Source organism: Haliaeetus leucocephalus, unplaced genomic scaffold, assembly GCF_000737465.1.
Source record: "Haliaeetus leucocephalus isolate CR32 unplaced genomic scaffold, Haliaeetus_leucocephalus-4.0 Scaffold339, whole genome shotgun sequence".
Lineage (NCBI taxonomy): Eukaryota > Metazoa > Chordata > Aves > Accipitriformes > Accipitridae > Haliaeetus > Haliaeetus leucocephalus.
The window spans coordinates 3,738,834-3,758,218 of NW_010972775.1; the positions used below are offsets into that span (position 1 = coordinate 3,738,834).

The window sequence follows — 19,385 nt, forward strand, 5'->3', positions numbered from 1 at the left end:
TACATACGGTTCTATAAGTGAGAGAACCTATTAAAGGTAGATTTATAAGTTAGGTTTAACAAATGTGTGAAAACTTAATCATCTGTGTTTGGTTGTATAGCATAATAATTTTCAACCCATTTCCTTCCAAAGGGCACTGCCCAGACTCCTTCTACCTGTGCTTAAAAACTTAATACTGAGAAACACACAAAAGCAGGAAATGATTGACATGTTTGCAACTAACATACTGTATCAAATTCTTCATCAAGAATAAAGAAATCTGAATGTTCTGGTTCATTAGAAACTTGGGAACTCATTTAATTGCCTTTGCCTTCCTTTCCATAGCTGATACAGAGATACCGATGTAGAAGTATCCTGTAGGCATTTTAAGGCTTACTGTATTAAATGTTCATGTTAGTATGATAGAATTAATGAGGTTTTAAATTCAGCAGCAAATTCCACTGAAAATTTAGAAAGGCAAAACATAGCCAAATCACTATTTTTACTTATATGTTGAATATATGGGAAGTTTAACTGGTATTTTTATTATTATGTTAAATTTACTCTGTAGAAACTTTATACTTTTGCAACACATTCAAGAGAGCTGATAAAAATCCTCCTTTGCATACTATAGTAAATTAAAACAAGCAACTCTACTCTGTAAATATCTGCAAATATTTAATACTCAATATAACAATTTATATAGTAATTTAATAGTTTAATAATATATTTAATAATACAGTGATCATCACTAAAAAATTTTAAATCCTTCTATTTCACAGTAGGTGTCAGTGTATGCTTTTTTGACATATCATATATGCAAGTGCTTGACAAGGTCCTTTCAATTCTGACCCGATTTAGAAGTAACTTAGTAGACTGGCAATAAGCAAATTGACTTCTATGTGTCCTAGGGATGCCATGCTTTAACATAAACATAATTTTCTGGGTTTGTTTTTTTTCTTTTACTCTATCAGAAACATGCCTAAAAAGAACATGCATGGAAATAGAGCTACTGCAAAACTTTTTAGAGACATAGTAGCAGGAGACAGATCCAAAAATACTTTATGCATTTGTACTGCCTATATGCATAGGTACTATTATACTTGCCCATTTATGAATAACAGGAATAAATAACACAAGTGATCCAATTATTGAAACCAGAAGAAAAGTCCATAAGAACATTCGATCAAGCACCTGAGCAATAAATTTCCAGTCTTCAACAACCTAAAAAACAAAGAGTATAACAGTTGGTCAGTACATGCAAGAACAAGTAAGAATTCAGTACCAAACCCTGCAATTCTTAATCACTTTACAGTACACTTTTTTTTTTTTTCCAATCAGGTCCATTTGGTAACCCCCTTTAATAACTTTTTATAGTTACACTGTGAGCTAGAACAGGAACAAACTTCCATCTATGAGGGTTGGTAAGTTATATAGACCAATACTAGATTTTAATGCAGAAAGTGACCCTAACAAGCACCGAACATCCTCAACTACAGAGAGGGTGGAATTGGTATACAATTTTCTAATGTATTGTAGTATTTAGGTTTCATGCCACAGCGTCATCATAAAGTGGAATTCCCGGGCAGGAGCTAGAAGCAAAAGTTGTAAAAAAAAAACAAAAAACAAAACCAAAACCACAAACAAACAAAAAAACCCCCAAAACAAAACAAAAAAAACCACCAACAAAAAACCACCAAAACCCAAACCACCCAAACCACAATAAAAACCAAAAATTAACAGTAGACAGCAGCTGTTGTGTTACATACAAGATCTGAAAGCTGTGAACTTACTGCTGCACAGAATTATATACTAGGGAGAATACTCACAGTACTTTCAAGACTATTTTGCTTTTTGATAGGATTATTCATATCTATACACAGTTTTGCAAGTATAGCAGATATAATTGCACAAGCAAATTAAAGCCCTGCCAAATAATTGTCTTTGATTTGAACTAGAGCTATCCACATTTTCCAAGCCTACGGCTTCCTAAGAGGTAAGGCTACAACAGCACTAGCTGTGTAATTTTTTTTAACAACTTCTTCAATTAAAGCTTCCATTCTCTGGAGCCTAAGTAATAAAATACAAGTGAATCCCCAGTTAGCTGTATATTAATTTCTGAGATTGAGAGTCACAACAACATTACACCTGAAAAACAAAATACTTATCACCTCTCTTGTCACTCACAGTCAAATACAGTAAGTTCAGTAGAGAAAGAAAACCAATCCTTAATTTACAGGAAATTATGTATTTAATAGCAAACTATTCTTTTTGTGTTGTTTATACATGCAGAGGTATTAGATACTGTTTTAACAGTACAGTGGATATGTTTACTCAAAATCTAGGCTGGATCCCTTTTGATCATGTCAGAACTGAGTCCTGAGAAGGTACATTAGAGGAGTTGGCTTACTCCTAGGCTAGCATGTGAGAACACGCTCTCAGCAAACAGCAACTTTTGAAGACAGTCATTTCTGTATAAATTGGAAGTATCTCAGCCATCAGAAACAGATAGTAGTATTGTGAGACCACACAACAAACTTCTACATTTCTACACAAGCCTGAAAATATCATTTAAGTCTCTGATGTACCAACTGAGCTACTTTAAAAAGCAAGGAAAGAGAACAGATTCATAATGCTCTTACCCAAATGGTGTAAACATCCACTAAGGATAGTTCCAAGTGCAAATGTACAGATTGAAAAAAAGCCTTTCACATCTTTTGATATAACTTAGAGACAAAAAAATAATAAGGCTAGAAGAGAACACTCAAGAAGTCATCTACCCCATGTTTGATCTCAGCACAAAATGACCAACATATGGCTATAGCTTGTATTTAAACAAATGTAAGTTAGGGCATTAAAAATTGTTTTTATTTGGAATTGAAAGCTGCAAAATAAGGCTTAACAGTATTTATTCTGAGAATGTAAGGCAAACACATTTTTCAGATAGCCTTCAGGTACAACATTAAAATGAAAAATACCTGCTTCTCTCATCATAAAAATAACATCCAGCAGCACTGTAGGGAACAGTTATGGAACATGCTCTTGTAACAGACAAGTATCTCTGAAAATGTGTAATTAACAAGATGAACTTACTTCTAGAAGAAAACAAAAGACTTTAAAGAACCCAAGGACTGTATTATATCAGCCCAATACCTATAGGAGTTCTCAGTATTGTACCATACTTGTACTTTTTTCCAGTGGAAATAATTACACAGCTTCCAATGAAGCACAAAAACTGGAAATCCCATAGCACATACTTAATATGAAACTGCACAGTAAACCATTACATGGTTTTCTAATTTCCAGTTTTACAAAAATCAGTGTAATATGGCTAATACACCCACCTCGCGAACTTCATTCTCCTTCATAACATGTCTTGTAATATATCGGATAGAATCTAGAGCTGCTTCCAAGGTATTCCTGGATGATTCAGATCCATTCATATTTCCTGTTTCCTCCTTCTGAGCAAAGTATCTATCTACATGACTTCTCATGCAAAGTAGCTTGGGAAGTTTGTGAAGAAATATCTTGCGAACCCAAGGTGCCATAGCATTGTGTGTAGACGAAGAGCGATGATGAATATTGATAGCAAAGACAGTTATCACAATGGACAATGTCACAAATATCATAGTAAACACCAAGTACTCTCCTATAAGTGGGATAACTTTAGAAGATGATGGAATAATCTCTTCAATAACAAGAAGAAAAACAGTCAAAGATACCAGTACTGAAGTGCAAAGTGAAATTTTTTCACCTTCATTTGAAGGAAGATAGAAGACAAGGACAGTTAGAAACGAAAGCCCAATACAAGGAATAATGAGAAACAATGTGTAAAAAAGTGGCAAACGTCTAATTATAAATGAATATGTAACAAAAGGATACCAGCAGCATCCATCAGTCCTATTTCCTTTGCTCCCTGTTGCAGCCACTATTTCCCATTCTCCATTATCAAAAAAGTCTCTTTTGTCAACATCATAATCTTCAAGAATTATATCAACCTGTGAGCCATCGTAAGTCCAGGAACCAAATTTCATAGAGCAATTTTGGAGGTCAAAGGGGAAGAAGGTTACATCAATAGTACAAGAACTTTTGTAGTTTGCTGGTGGAGTCCAAGCAATGGTGCCATCATATTTAACTACAGTTTTTGTAGATGTTCCCTCAAAACGTCCATCTGCACTGAAAGAAAGAGAGATATATCCATGCAATTACAATGGGTGTGTGTGGGGTGTGGGTGTGTGTTTTTAAATAAGAAAATACGTTTTGTTATTGTCATTTCAGCTGTTTATCCCTTCTCCCCCTTCATAGCCAAAATTTTATATTATGTTCATAGTCAACTTTTTTTTTTTTTTTTTTTAAATCTGAACCTGCTACAGATACACAGCTTTGGAAGAGTGAAAAATATTTTCAAGTCATGAAAAGATCTGTGCAACTTTCTGTGGTCCCAATGACTTATGAAAGGATTGTAAAAATCCTGACTTTTAACTGCATGACCAAACTCTGGGTTTTCTATTGGTAATACAGCATAAATACTTTTCAATTTGGCCAAATCATAATTATTGAAGAAAAAAGTCACAAAGCAGGTAAAACAACACTTGTGTGCCACCTGCAAACTTGAATTTACAATCACTGCAACAACCTTTTTTCCTAACTCAACAAGTCAGGAAATGTAAAAGCCTTGTATATGCACCTGAGTTGAGCAGAAAGGTTACTTCAAAAGTTATTGCTTCTGAGATCTGTTACTTCTCAAAAAAACAACCCCCAAAAAAACAACAAAAAAAACCCTTACAGTTGAGCGTATGTCATTTTAAATCCATGCTGAATATGACTTACAACCGTATGAATTATTTGCTTCCCTCTCATCACTTTACACTATTAGTTTGTACCCAGCACTGCGCAAGATATTGTTTTCTAATTTAAAAGAGTTTACACAAAGAAGTGGAAATAAACTTTTCAAAGAGACTAGAAATTCCATACAGAAGCAAAGCTAAACATTTAAGCATTTAACATGGCAACAAAATCCATTTGCATTCAGAGGCAAATTATTCCACACATTCTTAGCTCCACTAAATGTACACGCATATCTATCCAATGAGCCATCTAGAAGCAACTTGGATGGTAAAGTTAAAAAGTAAATTTATTTTACATGAAAAGATTAAAATCTTACTTGTCATACAACACGATGTCTGGAATCCAAATAGAATCTGAAGGGACACGAATAGATGTTATTCCAGCATAGTCTTCAGGATTCCACCTTAATTTTACATCTATCCATTCCTGTGGATATGTGAGATGTAAAAATCATTATTATTGTGAAGTTGATTTAAGCAGGGCAAGACTGGATGAAAACAGATAAAAAGGCAATTAAAAAAAAATTCAAACTTGCTTCTAAAATTTGCATACAACAGTGAATTTGCTGAACAGACATCTATTTATTTCATCCAGTATTGGTTTTCTAAGACCCACTTGACAGTATTTCTGTACAGAACTTAAGATATTAAAATCCTTTTTCAGAGCATGCATACATAAGTAAGAGCTATTATAACGTGTAGACAATTAAATTTGAAAAAAGCTTGTTCTGAATGAATATCAATTACTTTGGAAGGTGATCAGAAGCAATTTAAACATTTTCATCACAAAGAACAAGCCATGCTGCAACTCTCACAAGATAGTTGTTCGTATTTCTACCAGCAACACTAAAAATAGCACCATTAAAAGCATAGTAGTACTTTGGTAATTTTATATGTGAACTAAAAGCTCAAGAGGAAAAATCCAAGTTTCTAAGAATCCACCATCACACAGAATTTTAAATGGATATTCAGATCAGTTCTTATTTTATTTGAACTTGTTCAACTGCAAAAAGTTCTGCAGAAACTATTAAGAGGGCACAAAGTGTTATCATTGACAAATTGCCATCTCATACTTGCTGAGTAGTCTCAAAGTTTTCCTGAAAGGAAAAGCTTTGCCTGAAATTACAGTTACTTGAAAAGAAGGCAATGGGAAGCAACGAAGGAAGTAGGCCCCCCCCCAAAAAAATTTAGCAAGCTAGTAAGTATAATCAGGGTCTGCAAACATTCTTCTAAGTTAAATCAAGAATGATTTGTGAGCAGCATTTCCCAAGTTAATAGTGGCCATTAGGTTTAGCACTGGACTCTGATTATTATAAAGCTTGAGGCTTTTTCCTGCCCCTAAACAAATACTCGTAAGAGGAAAAAGTAGCTCTTTATAGCAAGCATATACAACTTTGAAACTGAAATTCTTCAGTGATGTTTATCTGATAATCTCAAATATCCCACAAGAGAAAGATCTTAAAACTATTATACAAAAGACTACACAAACCCGTACTTTTCTTAATATAGTTTTTGAAAGAAAACTTATGTACTGAAGCAGTAACTTTTATGGTTGGATACAAGCACCTTGGTATATTAAATGGCCATGCAATGCCATATCAGTTTTCTTTTAATTAGGTAAATTTTATAAATTTACCTTTTTGTTTGTTTTTGGTTTTTAAGAGTTTTATAACAATTAATCCTTTAAAGCATTTCCAGGGACATTTTTTTAAAGATACCACGTAAAATAAAAATTCATGCAACAACTAAGTTTTTTTGAACATACAATTAATTAGAAGTTTCTTCCAATATTTGACTTGCAGCTATGAAGCTTCAGAATTTTTCATCAATATTTTACACATACCTGTTTCAACCAGACATTTGTTGTCATCAATTGATTCTTCTCATCCTATAAAAATAAAACATATTTTATTAAAAAAAACTCTGCACAGTACATTTATAGTAATTAGCTGCTTTAGTTCACAGAGGTTTATAATTTAAAATACAAAACACACTTCTAAAAGCATTCCAGTCACTGATAAGTATGTTTATATGAGAACTTCTTAAAGACATAATTATGACCTTTGACTATTTAACTGTTAAAGTGATGTTGTTCCCCTTCTGTGTCTCTTTCCTCCCATTTTTTTTATTTGACTGTATGTTATGCAGTCTTACTGTTTTTCTATGGAAACATAAGGGAACAGCCAACATGTGGAAGAAAAACTCCTCTTATAGCTATAAACAGTGAATTCAATTTGAAAAGAATATTCTGAAGTGAGTAAGTATCAGGGGGAAAAAAACCCCAAAACAACCTCTGGTTGATCTCTTTTACATCACAGGTAATGCCAAAAGATAATCTTCATTACTATGGAAGTGACATATACCAACACTTAGAGGGTTTTTTTTTTTGCTGCTTAAGGGGGGAAAAAGAGCTGTATTGCAAGTGTTTCTGAATTTTACAGAAATTGCATTGATAAAGTTTAAAAATATGCGGTTTTCCCATTGAATAAATAAATTAAAACACAATTCCCTAGGCATAAGAATTTCACTCACTTTTTTTTTCTGAAAACACCACTAAAATTAAGAGCCATTTGTCTTCTCAACCTCTTTGCAATCACTTCTTCATGCCTCCATATACAATGCGGTTTTTTATTACACTGATAATAATTTCAGAGGTTTTATCTATTGTGTTTAAGCTAAAATATGCACAATTGTTTCATATGACATTAGGTTGCAGAATTTTAAGAATTAGGGGAAAAAAATAAACAAACTTATTTACTATACATACCACATCTACTAGCTGAGAGATTGCAAGGCCAAACTTTATTTTTATAGTGTCATTCAAGCGTTCCACTGGACGAACCCATCTTTGATAGTCTTCAAATAAATGTTTAAATAAACGATCTTCACTTTTAGCAATAAAAGAAGGTTCAGATACACCTATATAAAAAAAAATTTATTAACATTGATTTAAATGAACAGTGCACATCTGCATTCCTGTGTCCAAAGATCTACAGCTATGCTTACGCAGACTTAAATTTCTCATCTTATCCCCTTTTCTCTGGAAGTATGGCCAAGGTCTTAGAAGAAGAATTTTATAAAATTACCTCATTTTATTAGCATCTCCATACCACTATCACACTTTAAAATCTATGACTCAAGAACATTAAGATAATTTTAGTAATATAAAGGCAAAAAGCACTTATATAATTTAGCTAGTGCCATGCAGTTACAGAGCTCCTCTAAAACTGAAAGCTTATCTATGAGGGACTGAAGTTCTATCATTCTAGAACAAGGTGGTACTTTCAAAAAACCTACATACACACCATACAGGTCTCCAGTATGCACCCCAGTTTGAAACATCAGTCTCTTCATGTTTTATACATTATTTCTTCTAATGTTTGGTCACATCTATGATGTATAAACTTTGCAGTACCTGTAGAGCACTTTTTCCCCCACACTGTTTTGTATCTTAAACACATGTGCCAATCTATTTACCAGTCTATCCTCTACCTATTCTAATGTTATATTGACTGGAAGGCACCTTTCTAGTGAAGTAATAGTATACATTCAGTTACTTATTTTTAATAGTTCTCAAGGAGTCATTTAAATCCCTGGAGACTGACTGATGTCCTGGAACAGCCAAAAACCTTTGTATAGCTTACAAAGAAGTAGAAACTAAATGTCATCTTCTGTCTCCTGAGACAATGGAATACATGGGGAAAAAAAGTATTATAGATGCAGAAACTGCAGGCAGTAGCCCAGACCTTAAAAGAGATATGTAAGTTGTCCTAAAGCACCTCATCAAGCAACTGCTGTCCTTTATCTTTGGGAATCCACAAAAAAATGGGTTTTTTTACCAACATGGTCTCACTGAAGTGTATCAGTAGAAACTCTGCTACCCAAAAAAAGCAAACTTTAAGGTTTCTCCATTATGAGAACCCATGCAAATAAATTATATACCCTAAATAACAAGAGAAGTACAAACTTGGGGAAGATACGGAGAAAGGGGAGGAAAAAAGGCAAGCTCAGTATCTAGCCAAGTAACTTGAGTAAGAACAGCTTTCAAAGGCAGTGTGAAAGACCCAAAGAAGGCCATCACTTCAAGAAGCAGCACAAGCTACACACATCACCTTGAAGGGAATGGCTCCAAAAGGGTCTCCAATTCCCAGACAGAAGTCAGAGCAACCACCCCAAGACATGAAGGTATGCTCTAAACAAAGATTTTTACTACTCACTGATGAGATTTAAACTGACTGAAACTACTGCTGAAAAAAAAGACCTAACAATTATTATAGTCAGTTTAAGAGACAGAATAAACCAAAGAAAGATATTCACAATCATCTCTTTTTAATGCAGATTTAAAATATTATACTATTACATAAATGTATGGCATGACCTCTCTAGAAATGATGTGCTCACTAACAGCATGCATCTAAAAAAAGATAGATCAGAAACAGAAAAGCAGCAGAGAATGTCATAAACAGATTAAAACCAGAGACAGTCATCCATACAAGGAGAGATTTAAAAGATTAACATTATTTTGTTTGGAGAGGAGGTAAATTTAGTGAACATAACAGATGCAGATAAAGTAGTGAATGATGCATGCAGAAAAAACACTGACGGTATTTAACCTTTCTCATAAAAGAAGGTAAAGGAAACAAAAGCATAAATTAAAGGCAATATAAACAATTTCTATCTGAAGCTCATTACCATCAACATTTGGTAAATCAGAAATTATTAGACATTGAAGAGGACTCAAATTTTAGAATTGACTGGGATTACTAAATAGTCAGTTATGTCAGGTAGCATCATACTTGCATAGTGTATTAGTTCTCATTTCAACACAACTTGCAAAATCTACCTCAAAATCTGATCAACAGTTTGATGGCTTGCATTTGTTGCAGAGACTTGGCTAACACCATTTAAGCCATTAATTTAGGTGGACTTAAACTAGTTCTATGTAACTGCAACCACTGCAGCTTAGACAACAAAGGCAACGTAAGTTTTTAACTTCCCTCCCATTCATCAAAGTGCTCCTGTGACAGCAGCTGCTTTCTACTGCACTGCAAAAGGCTGCATTTACATACATATCCTTCAGACAAAACACCCGAACCACAAGAGAATTCCCTGCCTCCTGCACTGCAGGTTTATGGCAGTCCAGTAGAACTATTATTATGAATACTAACTCGATTTTATCTGAAATTTTATAGTAGGAGCAAAAGCAGAATGTAGTTTAAGGAATAGGAGCGGTAAAGCGGGAGCAGCAGGACTCCTCTTCCCTCCAGATGTTACCCCATACACTAACATGCTGCTGAATGGTTCTTGTTGCAGGCCAAGTCAGCATTTGGGTTTTAATACAGTTCACCCTTCTGTTTCAAAATACAAATCTATCTGTTCACAGTGTATTTCGTTCATTCACAAACCCACTGTTCTTTGAGATGTAGTATTTGTACATGCTCTACAATTTAACATCTTTCCAGTTCAAGATTGTTGACATGTGGGTTGTGTAATAGCAAAGAACTGATGGGCAACTTGTGTTGTACCACTGAGCATACCTCAGGTGGATACATAAAAACACACGGGACATAAGAATTGCTGCCAGAAAGGATCCAGCAACAGAATGTTACATACACAGGTTAGCTTCACAGCTATTAGGTGAAAATATATTTATTTTTATTGATACCTTAGGTTCAGTGTATCCTCATTAGCCAAAGAATTTTTCTTATTTGTAACTATACACAGATTCACCAAGTCCTGCTTCTTACAGACATCCAAAAGAATGCTTCCTGAAGACACAACTTAATTTCTCTATTTCTATATCCCTATTTCCTGAATTATGAATGGTTTTGTGTATATTTCAGCCTAATGTTTCATAAATGCTTGATTTCTGTATTAGCATTAATTACATTTCCCTTTTACAGTTACAAGTCTCAACTGAATTTTTTGTACGATTTGAGAACAACTATGTATAGCTGGGTATTCTCTCTCCATTAATTGACCTTGAAGCAATGCAGAGGCAAAGTTGCACCTTCACCATTTCTGTGTTCCTGTAAGATGACCTCCTGTACAGCGATACAGTATCTTTAGGGTACATGCTGTTTCCAGATTAAGCTTCTCTTAACACACAGTATCTTCTCTGTTATGCTGAATGGAGACATGTTCCTTAACTATTTTTATATACTTACAGAATTTTTTTCAAATGTTTACGCTCAGACCTACAGTATACTCAATGATTTATTAATATGACCATATTCTACTAACAATATAGTTCAACTAATTTTTTCTTTTTTTTTCTATAACAGAAATATCCACACTTTTTCATATTTCTAGTTTATTGTGTTTATTAATAAGCTGGGCCATACTGTTCTATAAAAGGCAGCTTATACAAAGGGGAGGTCCATGAGGAGACTGGAGATAGTACCAATATCTTAAGAGTCAGCAAAAATAAAATAAATAAGCACACCTGCCTTCCCATATTTTATTTAATAGGACCACTCAGCTCACTTGTTACACAGACTGCATGTGTTTAATCTCTTTTGTCCTTGTGTCTATATGCTTTTAAAATTATGATAAGGGGTGTAATTCTTAGTTACTTACTGGTATTACCACCAATTAAAAAACCGTGACAAACTGGTGGCAAGTAGAAAAAAGGTACAGAAGAGAGGAAAAGAGGTAAAATACAGGGAGTGGCTTAAGGCAGCAGACTGGCTATGCTGGTTGAAGAAAAACAGAAAGAGGTTAAAACCGATGACTAGCAAGATTAGCAACCAAACAACCCAGAGTACAAATCTCAAGGGATTATGGAAGCAGTCACCCCTGCTACTAGCTCACTGTACTAAAAAAATCTTAGAGGATTTGTAGCCTTTGAAGGGCAATTCTAAGCATGCCTGTATTTGTGTGGCTTTATTTTTGTTGAGGTCAGGTAACTTCTGCAGTCTAAATGAAAGTCTGCTCTCTATATTGTTCAGTGATAAATCCCAAAGACAATGTCTATTTTATAATTTATACCTGAAACTCTTCTCTGCTGACTCCATCTTGATTCCAAGTTCAACAAAAAAAACCCTAAATCACACGAGAAAATGCTGGATGGTCGAAATTTGAACTCTGCAAAAAGGAGATGAACATTTATGCACAAAGCAGACTAATGATTCAATTTTTTTAAACTTTGAAATAGTTGGAGCACACTTTTGACAAAACGATAAGTAGAAATTCTACTTAAACACTTGACCTTGGACAAAATTGTATTTAAAAATTCAGTTCTGCCATTTCCTCCCTAAACATTTAACAAACTTAAATAAAAGCACTTTGGAAGAGCTATTTAGAAAAGAAGAGGAAGCATTACATGAGTCTTGGATGCATGAATAGCATGACAAAACATGGACAGGCCTATTCATTTTGTTAACATTCTCAAGTCAAAATTTCACTAGTGCTGCGAAGGGCAAACCTTTAAAATGCTTCAGATAAATTACAGAAGTGTTATTCTTTCACAAAAATCTGTCTTTTTTACACTGTTTCTTACTGTACCATTATAGGATGAAATTTCTTAGCATCTTAATATGATTTAGCAGCATTATTCTTCTTATAAGAATTACCAGGGAAACAATTAGTGTTACAGCTGTACTTCATATCTGTTCATAAATTTTGGTTTGTTTTTAAATAAGAGAACATCACAGTCCAGGTTTCTGCAAAGAATAAACTTTCTCTGAACTCTATATTCCTCTGCACTTCCTTAGATAAAGTGCCTAAGAACCACATTGAGATTGCAGGTATAACACTGGTCCTTGTACTTTAAATAGTGTAGTGCAAAGCATTTTCTAATTTATATAACTGAGTGTTAATGATTTCAGGTTTTCTTTGGATCGCTACTTGGTGCATTTTCAAAAGAGATCCATGGGAGAAGGGAAAGGGTCACTTTTTAGAAGCTTAATGTTAAGATGTAGATTCAGAAGTAATATGTATTACTAATGCAGATTTATAATCATATACCACTATAATGAAAAAGAACACTACCAAGGACAATAAACATGGCAAAATATACATACTTTGTAGTTAACATTAGATTCTTTAACTGCGTGTTGTCATAACATATAGACTGTTATCCACAGCTCTAGCTACTACAAACTACAGTACAGCTAATAGTTTGCCTATAAACCAGGAAGGTGAATGAATATATACAGTACACCTGCCTTCAGTACACTAGTATATTTATTAAGATGATAATGTGATTTAAGTGATACTTTGTCACAAATCATGTAAAATATAAGCACTTTGAAGTCTAGAAGCACAAGGGTAACTGTTTAACTCTTACTCTAAAAATTGTTCAGTGATCATTTTGAGAGGAAAAATAAAAAGTTTGCCATCTTTCCTACTAACTTATTCTACAGTGAGCATCAGTGTTTTTCCTCCTTTAAGTTTACAATTTTTCCCCAAACAAATCTAGTCACATCACAATATTTTGGTAGCCGGTGAAAATTCTAACTGCAAGTCATTTTTACATTGCAGCAGACAGGAAAATGTAGACCAAGATCATGTTCAATATTAACTACACAGATCTCTGTCTAAGCCTCCCTTTACATTTTAAAGAATCTCCCACCACTACTTCATTAAGCAGAAAAGATATGTAATATATAAGTGAAGTATAAAATGGAAGTTTTATTTCTGTACTGATTCCCCCCTTTAAAAGAATCGTAAGTCATACTTTCTGTACTGTTTTCAATTTTTTTTGCCTATGTATTCCTTCTATGCTTTAGCAATTGCCAAGAATCCAATCGCTAACAGTCAAGCATTTAGTTAACAGTAAGTATTTAGAAAGATCAAAATGACCTTTACTAGAATGTCTGTAAGTCAAAGCAGGATTACTAACTCTACTCAATTTAAGGAGCAAAAGTCAGAAAAGCCAGCTGTTACATTCTATACTTCCTACAAGTATCTTTTTCTCCCCTGTTCAAAAAATAAAGCCAAAGCCCACCACTACTACGAGCACAGAAAAGGTGGTTATTCTTGATGATTTATTGTTGGCAGGTTTTTTGCAAATTTGTTTTGCTTTTTTTTGTTCAGAGGCTGTCTTGCGATTTCAAAGGTTCAGAGTACAAAAGTGACAGCCTTGTATTTCTATCACTATGTATTAATGCATGCCTGGCAGCTGTTAGCTGCTGCAGGAACTTTTATGATTTTTTGTTTACCCTGGGACTTTCAAGTTATTCGGACGATTTCTGCTTTCTCTCTTACCTAGCACATCAATCTCCTGCCAACCAGTAGCAAAATTAAATGACATATTGTGGACATGAAACTATCAAGGATTTTGAACTGCAATATTGCTTAGCACCTACCAATAAGAACAGAGGTACAAGAGCTGCACATAGAAACCAGGGAAGAGGTTTCTGACATTCAACTCCAATTTAAAAGATTAAAGTTTCCAGCTTGATAATTGAAAAGTAGAATTAAGCTATCCCCCAATAGCTTAGCATCAAGGGATAATTATGGCCCATATTAATGAACGCATTTACAAGTTTGATTAATAACAGCATAATATACTGCCATGTAGTTTGTAACTAATCAAGAAACAGATACGATCAACTAGGGGTTGATAGTCAGTCTTTAGATTAAGAGCTAACTGGAGCACAAACCATTCCTTTCTGAATACCTGTGCTATGGATTCTATCGTAAATACGCACAATATGCTAAAGAGCTTCCTGAACTCTGTAGTGAAGCTATTGCCAGCAGTAGTCTCCTGATTAACAGCCACCTACAATGCTAACAATACAGATCTGTGGCATGGCACAGCATTTCCTCATGAGTTCATTGACACTACTATTCTCCTCTCAGCTTTCAGCAGACAGAACTGTGATCCTTCTCACTGCCCAGCAGCTAGGGCAGATGAAAAGGCTGCCTCATGTCAGGCTGCCTCAGGGTAAAAATTCTGGTCACTCTGAAGCCTGGGGGACTTTTTCTGTAACAGATCCAGGATTTTGTCAACTCTCTTTACACCACTTTTAACCATTGCATCATTTTCACTGACTGTCAGTAAGGACTGAAGATGGCCTGTGAAGAAAGCACTGAGGAATGCTGAATGCAAGCAGCAAAAACTGTGTATACAAGTATAGATAGTGCAAGGAGTAAAAAGAAGAACAAGTATGTAGGATCTTAAAAGTAGAACCATTTATTCGTATAGATTTAGAAGGTATGCATCATGGAAGTAAACACAAATCCATAATTTATGTAAATAAGACATTTATGCAAATAAGACACAGGCCTCAGGCTTCTCACAAGTTGCCAGCGCAGCCCTAGGTGCTGCAGAAGTTGCGCACTGGTGTTACCTTCTGCCACAGCAGCATTTTGCTCATGCAGCTCAATTCCAGTCTTAGATACACTGGAACATACAATCCTATGGCTCATAGAAATCAGATACTCTGTTTAGAAATCAGATACTCTGCTCAAAACCAGATGCAGAGTAGATTTCAGAACATATACTATCATACAAAAATCAGGTTTTACCATTCTGAAAAGTGGGAAACTATACAAGTACTTCCTTCTACAAATCAGCACAGATATTTCTCCACAGATCAACACTCATGTTTTTCTTCCTAAGAACCTCTAAAGAAAGCACAAAATATTTTAAGAGAAAAATCACAAGAAACCCATACAAGCAGGAAGGTCTGCAGCTTCCAATCTGTTAAACTGAGTGGAAAATGTTTGGGTGTATGAACTCCCAAGGAAACACTATCACAGGTCTGCAGCTTGGCACAGCAATGCTATAGGTGGTTGTTAATCTCAATTCAGTTTGTGCATTTGAGTCTCACCTGTTAGTCTAAGATTCAGAGCAACAAACAAAACTTATAATTTCATTGTATTTTAAATCAGCACATATTTTGTCCTGTCAAATCAGTTATCCAGGATAAAGGGTTAGTTCACCTCCGGACAACTAACTAAAGGAAACACCAAATTCATTTACAAGCACTCTTAAAGTATGATAAAAACAAAGTCACATCCATAAGTCACTTCTACTCATTAAAATGATTACTGTACCACATGCAAAGCAATGCCTCTAAAATAATTTTAACTGTACGTACATGATACTCTGATTTAGGTCATTATTTCCGTTTGCCCTATATTTTAGTAATAGGGAGCTATAGTGTTTTTCATCTTCTTAATAGCAAATTTAATTTTATTTTAGAGCAAACAAATTGTGAAAAGAAAATTTTATCTTCATTATATACGATTAGTTTGTAATGAGGTCAAACTGTTGGCTTGTGCCAAAAGGCAAAATTTGGCTTAACGTGACTACAGGTAATTCCATACAGTTCTATAATGTAACATAATAATTTCACATAGTAATATCTTCTGTCATGATGAAAAACACTACTTTTCCAAATAGAGACCAAGAATAATCTTTTAAATCACATTTAGCAATAACAGACTGAGTTTTTGTATGTTGAATTAAAACCAAGACCTCAATACAATTTACTTTCCTTAAACTGTACTTACAACCATTTTTTTTCAATTTTGAGCTGATATTAAAAGGTCAATTTTATTTTTCATTAATTTCCTTTCTTCTTGTAAATATTGCTGTTATGACTTCAAGATGTTCTGCAAAACTCTTAGCAATCTACCTGCAATCTAAATCTGCAATTATTAAAACATATTCTGTAAATTTACCTCCATACCAGCTGCAAATGCAAAGAGCACGCACCACAAATCTACAGTTGTACCTCGTCTGAATCAGCGAGCAGAGTAAAAATTGAAAGCTATGACACTTCAAATGCTCAAAGCGTTGTATGTTCATTTAAAAAGCGTAACAACTGCGTAATGAAACGTGTGGTAGTCAAGACTGATGCGCACCTGAAAAGCCGTAGTTTGGCAAAGGCATTTTTCCCCCTCTTCTATGAAAGGGACAGCTCTGGCGAGCCCGTTTGACCACGGTCTCTGTACGTCACGTTCATTTCTTTTAAAAACTAGCAGAAGTCCTGCCATCCCTACCTCAGTACTCCTCAGCGACCGCCAGAACCCCGCTTCACCCTGAAATCAGCCTTATTTTAGCCTCCCCTTGACAAAAGTTGATGGCGTGGAAAACGAAGCGTGATGCGTGGCCGCCTCAGCCCCGGCAGCCTCTCCCCTCCACACGCAAAAACCCGCCTCATTTTTCCACACGAAATGCGCTCTCCTCCTGCCCGCGCTCCCACCGCCCGCCGGAGCCGGGCTGCAAGACGGAGCACCGGAACACCCAGGGGAGGCAGCGGCGGCCCGGCGGACCCCTGGGCTCCGGTACAACCTCCCCCGACACCCCGGCGGCCAGCTCGCCCCGCACAACGACAGGTTTACACGAAAGCCGGGGTTCAAGGGGGCTCATAACTCCCAGCTGACCGTGTCTCCGTCCCCCCCCGCCTCCACCACCCTCCCAGCTTCCCGCCGAAGCGCCTGCCTGCCATCCGCCCCTCCCGAGCGGCTGACCCTCACCCACACGGAGCCGCTCCGAGACGCCTTACCCGCGTAACGCGCGCGGGCGGCGGGGCCGGCTCCGGACTCGCCGAGAAAGAGCGCGAAGAGGCAGGTGAAGAGGAGCAGGGGGCGGCCGCGGCGCAGGCGGGCCCCGAGCTCGGCCATGGCTGGGGCACTGTCCCCGCCGCCTCAGAATCCCGCGGCGAGGACGGGGCGCCGCTCCTGCCGGCCGGCGCTGGCCACGCCCCGCAGGGAAGCCATGAGGGGGCGCGAGGGGTGGGAGAAGAGCACGTGCTGCGGGGGCGGGGGATAGCGGCGGCGCGGGATAGCGGCGGCGCGACCCTCAGCAGCAGCCTCGGCAAGGCGTCGTCCGCGGGTCGTTTTTCCCGGCAGCCAGTCCCAGAGGTGGCCCAGAGGTACCAACTCGTGGCCCGGCACCGTGTGGGTCTGGCCGGACAATCGTACAGCTCACCGCCGGCTGCGTGCCTCAGCGGCCCTGCCTCGGGCGGGTGACGGCCACCGCTTCCCCCGCGGTCTGTCAGGAGAAGTTCCCTGTGAGGGATGCAGGTGCTACGGAAGGGAGCTGTAACTAGCAGGTACCTCGGAGGGAAAGCTGTAGCTATCCTACAGAGCACTGTACCCAAAGGCACCCCTCGGGCGCCGCCCCGTCGCTTCCACAGTTAAAGAAAAGGTTCCTTCAGAGGCGCAGGTGCTGACTAGGTAGGTGGTGAGCTGGGGTCACTGCTTCTGCCTCTCGAGCGACCTGCCGTGCCTCGCTGAAACGCGGCAGCAGCAACGGAAACGTTGAATAACCATGATACATCCACCTGGGTTGATATTTGTTTCTGTTAAACCGTGTTTTGGGGAGGGTATTTGAGTGAATTTTAGTGAAAAGGAAGATACTAAACTAATTTTAAACTTCCATTGCATATGAAACACTCAGTAGGGTTGGGGTTTTTAAAATTTCTAAATCAGAGTGTTTTGGAACTTTTAATCAACAAGAAGCAAGCTGATGCAAGCTAAAAAGACCTAGAATATTTCCATCTTTATGTATATTATAGATATATAACATAGATCATGAATACTCTGCACAAAAAAAACCCAACACCTTTTTTTTCTATATCAGATAAATAAAAAGTTATAAAAGACTTTAAATGCACCAACTGTGAAATATAATTAATGATTTTTCCTAAATCATCCTAATGGAAATGTACAGTGTACACATTGCCACAGAAAATAGAAGCAGCTGGCATTAATGCATCTTTTATATTTAAGGTACTGTTTAAGATTTTTACAGAGAGAAAAGATTTGGAAAGAAGGGCTAAATGGCTTTACACAGTGTTAATCAGCTGCTACCTGAAAAGTGCTAGATACCAGATTCCTCAGAAAAATGCACCTTATTCAACTCAAATAATTTTAGAAACTTTGTACCTTCCTAAAATGAGCATTACCCAAAGTAGTAACTTCACTAAGCATGTTGGTATGAAAGAATTTTCATAATTGACAAGTGTTTATTTTATAGAAAAATAGGGCATCTCTTTGTGTAAATCATGAATCTTTTGACAACCAAAGCAGAGTACTTAAGCATTTCAATCCCTTTCTTAATTTTTAAACTCGTGTTTTTCTGTATCATCTTATCCTACAGCCATATTTAGGATGTGCATGTCTGTGCAAGACATAATGCAGTCAGTACAAGCCATCCGAAGAAAGGCTGCTTACCCAGTAGTTTCTTCCAGCACACTTCTAGTGACATGTTGTATTGATTTGAATGCTCTGCAGTAAATATGGTCATTTTATATATTGAGAATCCATTTGTATACTGCATGTCCTCCACAATCGAAATATGTGTTAAAGGATGCAGTGTGTGACTCTTATTTTGAAATGCTCAGTGTGTATGCAGTAGTCAACCCAAGATTTGAGAGTAAATTAAAATTTATTTTAGCCCAAAGCATGGCACAACCCCCCCGATTTTATTCTTTCATGATACACTGGAGTTCTAATGTTTTCTGAATGCTCCAAAAATTACTGGGCAATGTTTCTACTAGAAATTGCAAATCTGTAGTTTTTGATGACAACTGGTCCACCACTGCATTGCACCTGGTGTTCCTAACATTAAGGTTATCATGTAATTTCTGTTAACAG

At 36.7% G+C, this 19,385-nt stretch overlaps 1 protein-coding gene across 1 annotated transcript; it reads right to left on the bottom strand.

The window, feature by feature from the left end:
* Positions 1-1,041: 1,041 nt before the first annotated feature.
* CHRNA5 (cholinergic receptor, nicotinic, alpha 5 (neuronal)) lies at positions 1,042-18,996 on the bottom strand. The gene is given in 9 exon segments (XM_010572257.1): positions 1,042-1,203; positions 3,324-4,155; positions 5,144-5,253; positions 6,670-6,714; positions 7,594-7,745; positions 17,291-17,327; positions 17,329-17,478; positions 17,585-17,778; positions 18,963-18,996. Coding segments are annotated over 9 exon segments (1,716 nt in total).
* Between the last annotated feature and the right edge of the window lie 389 nt (positions 18,997-19,385).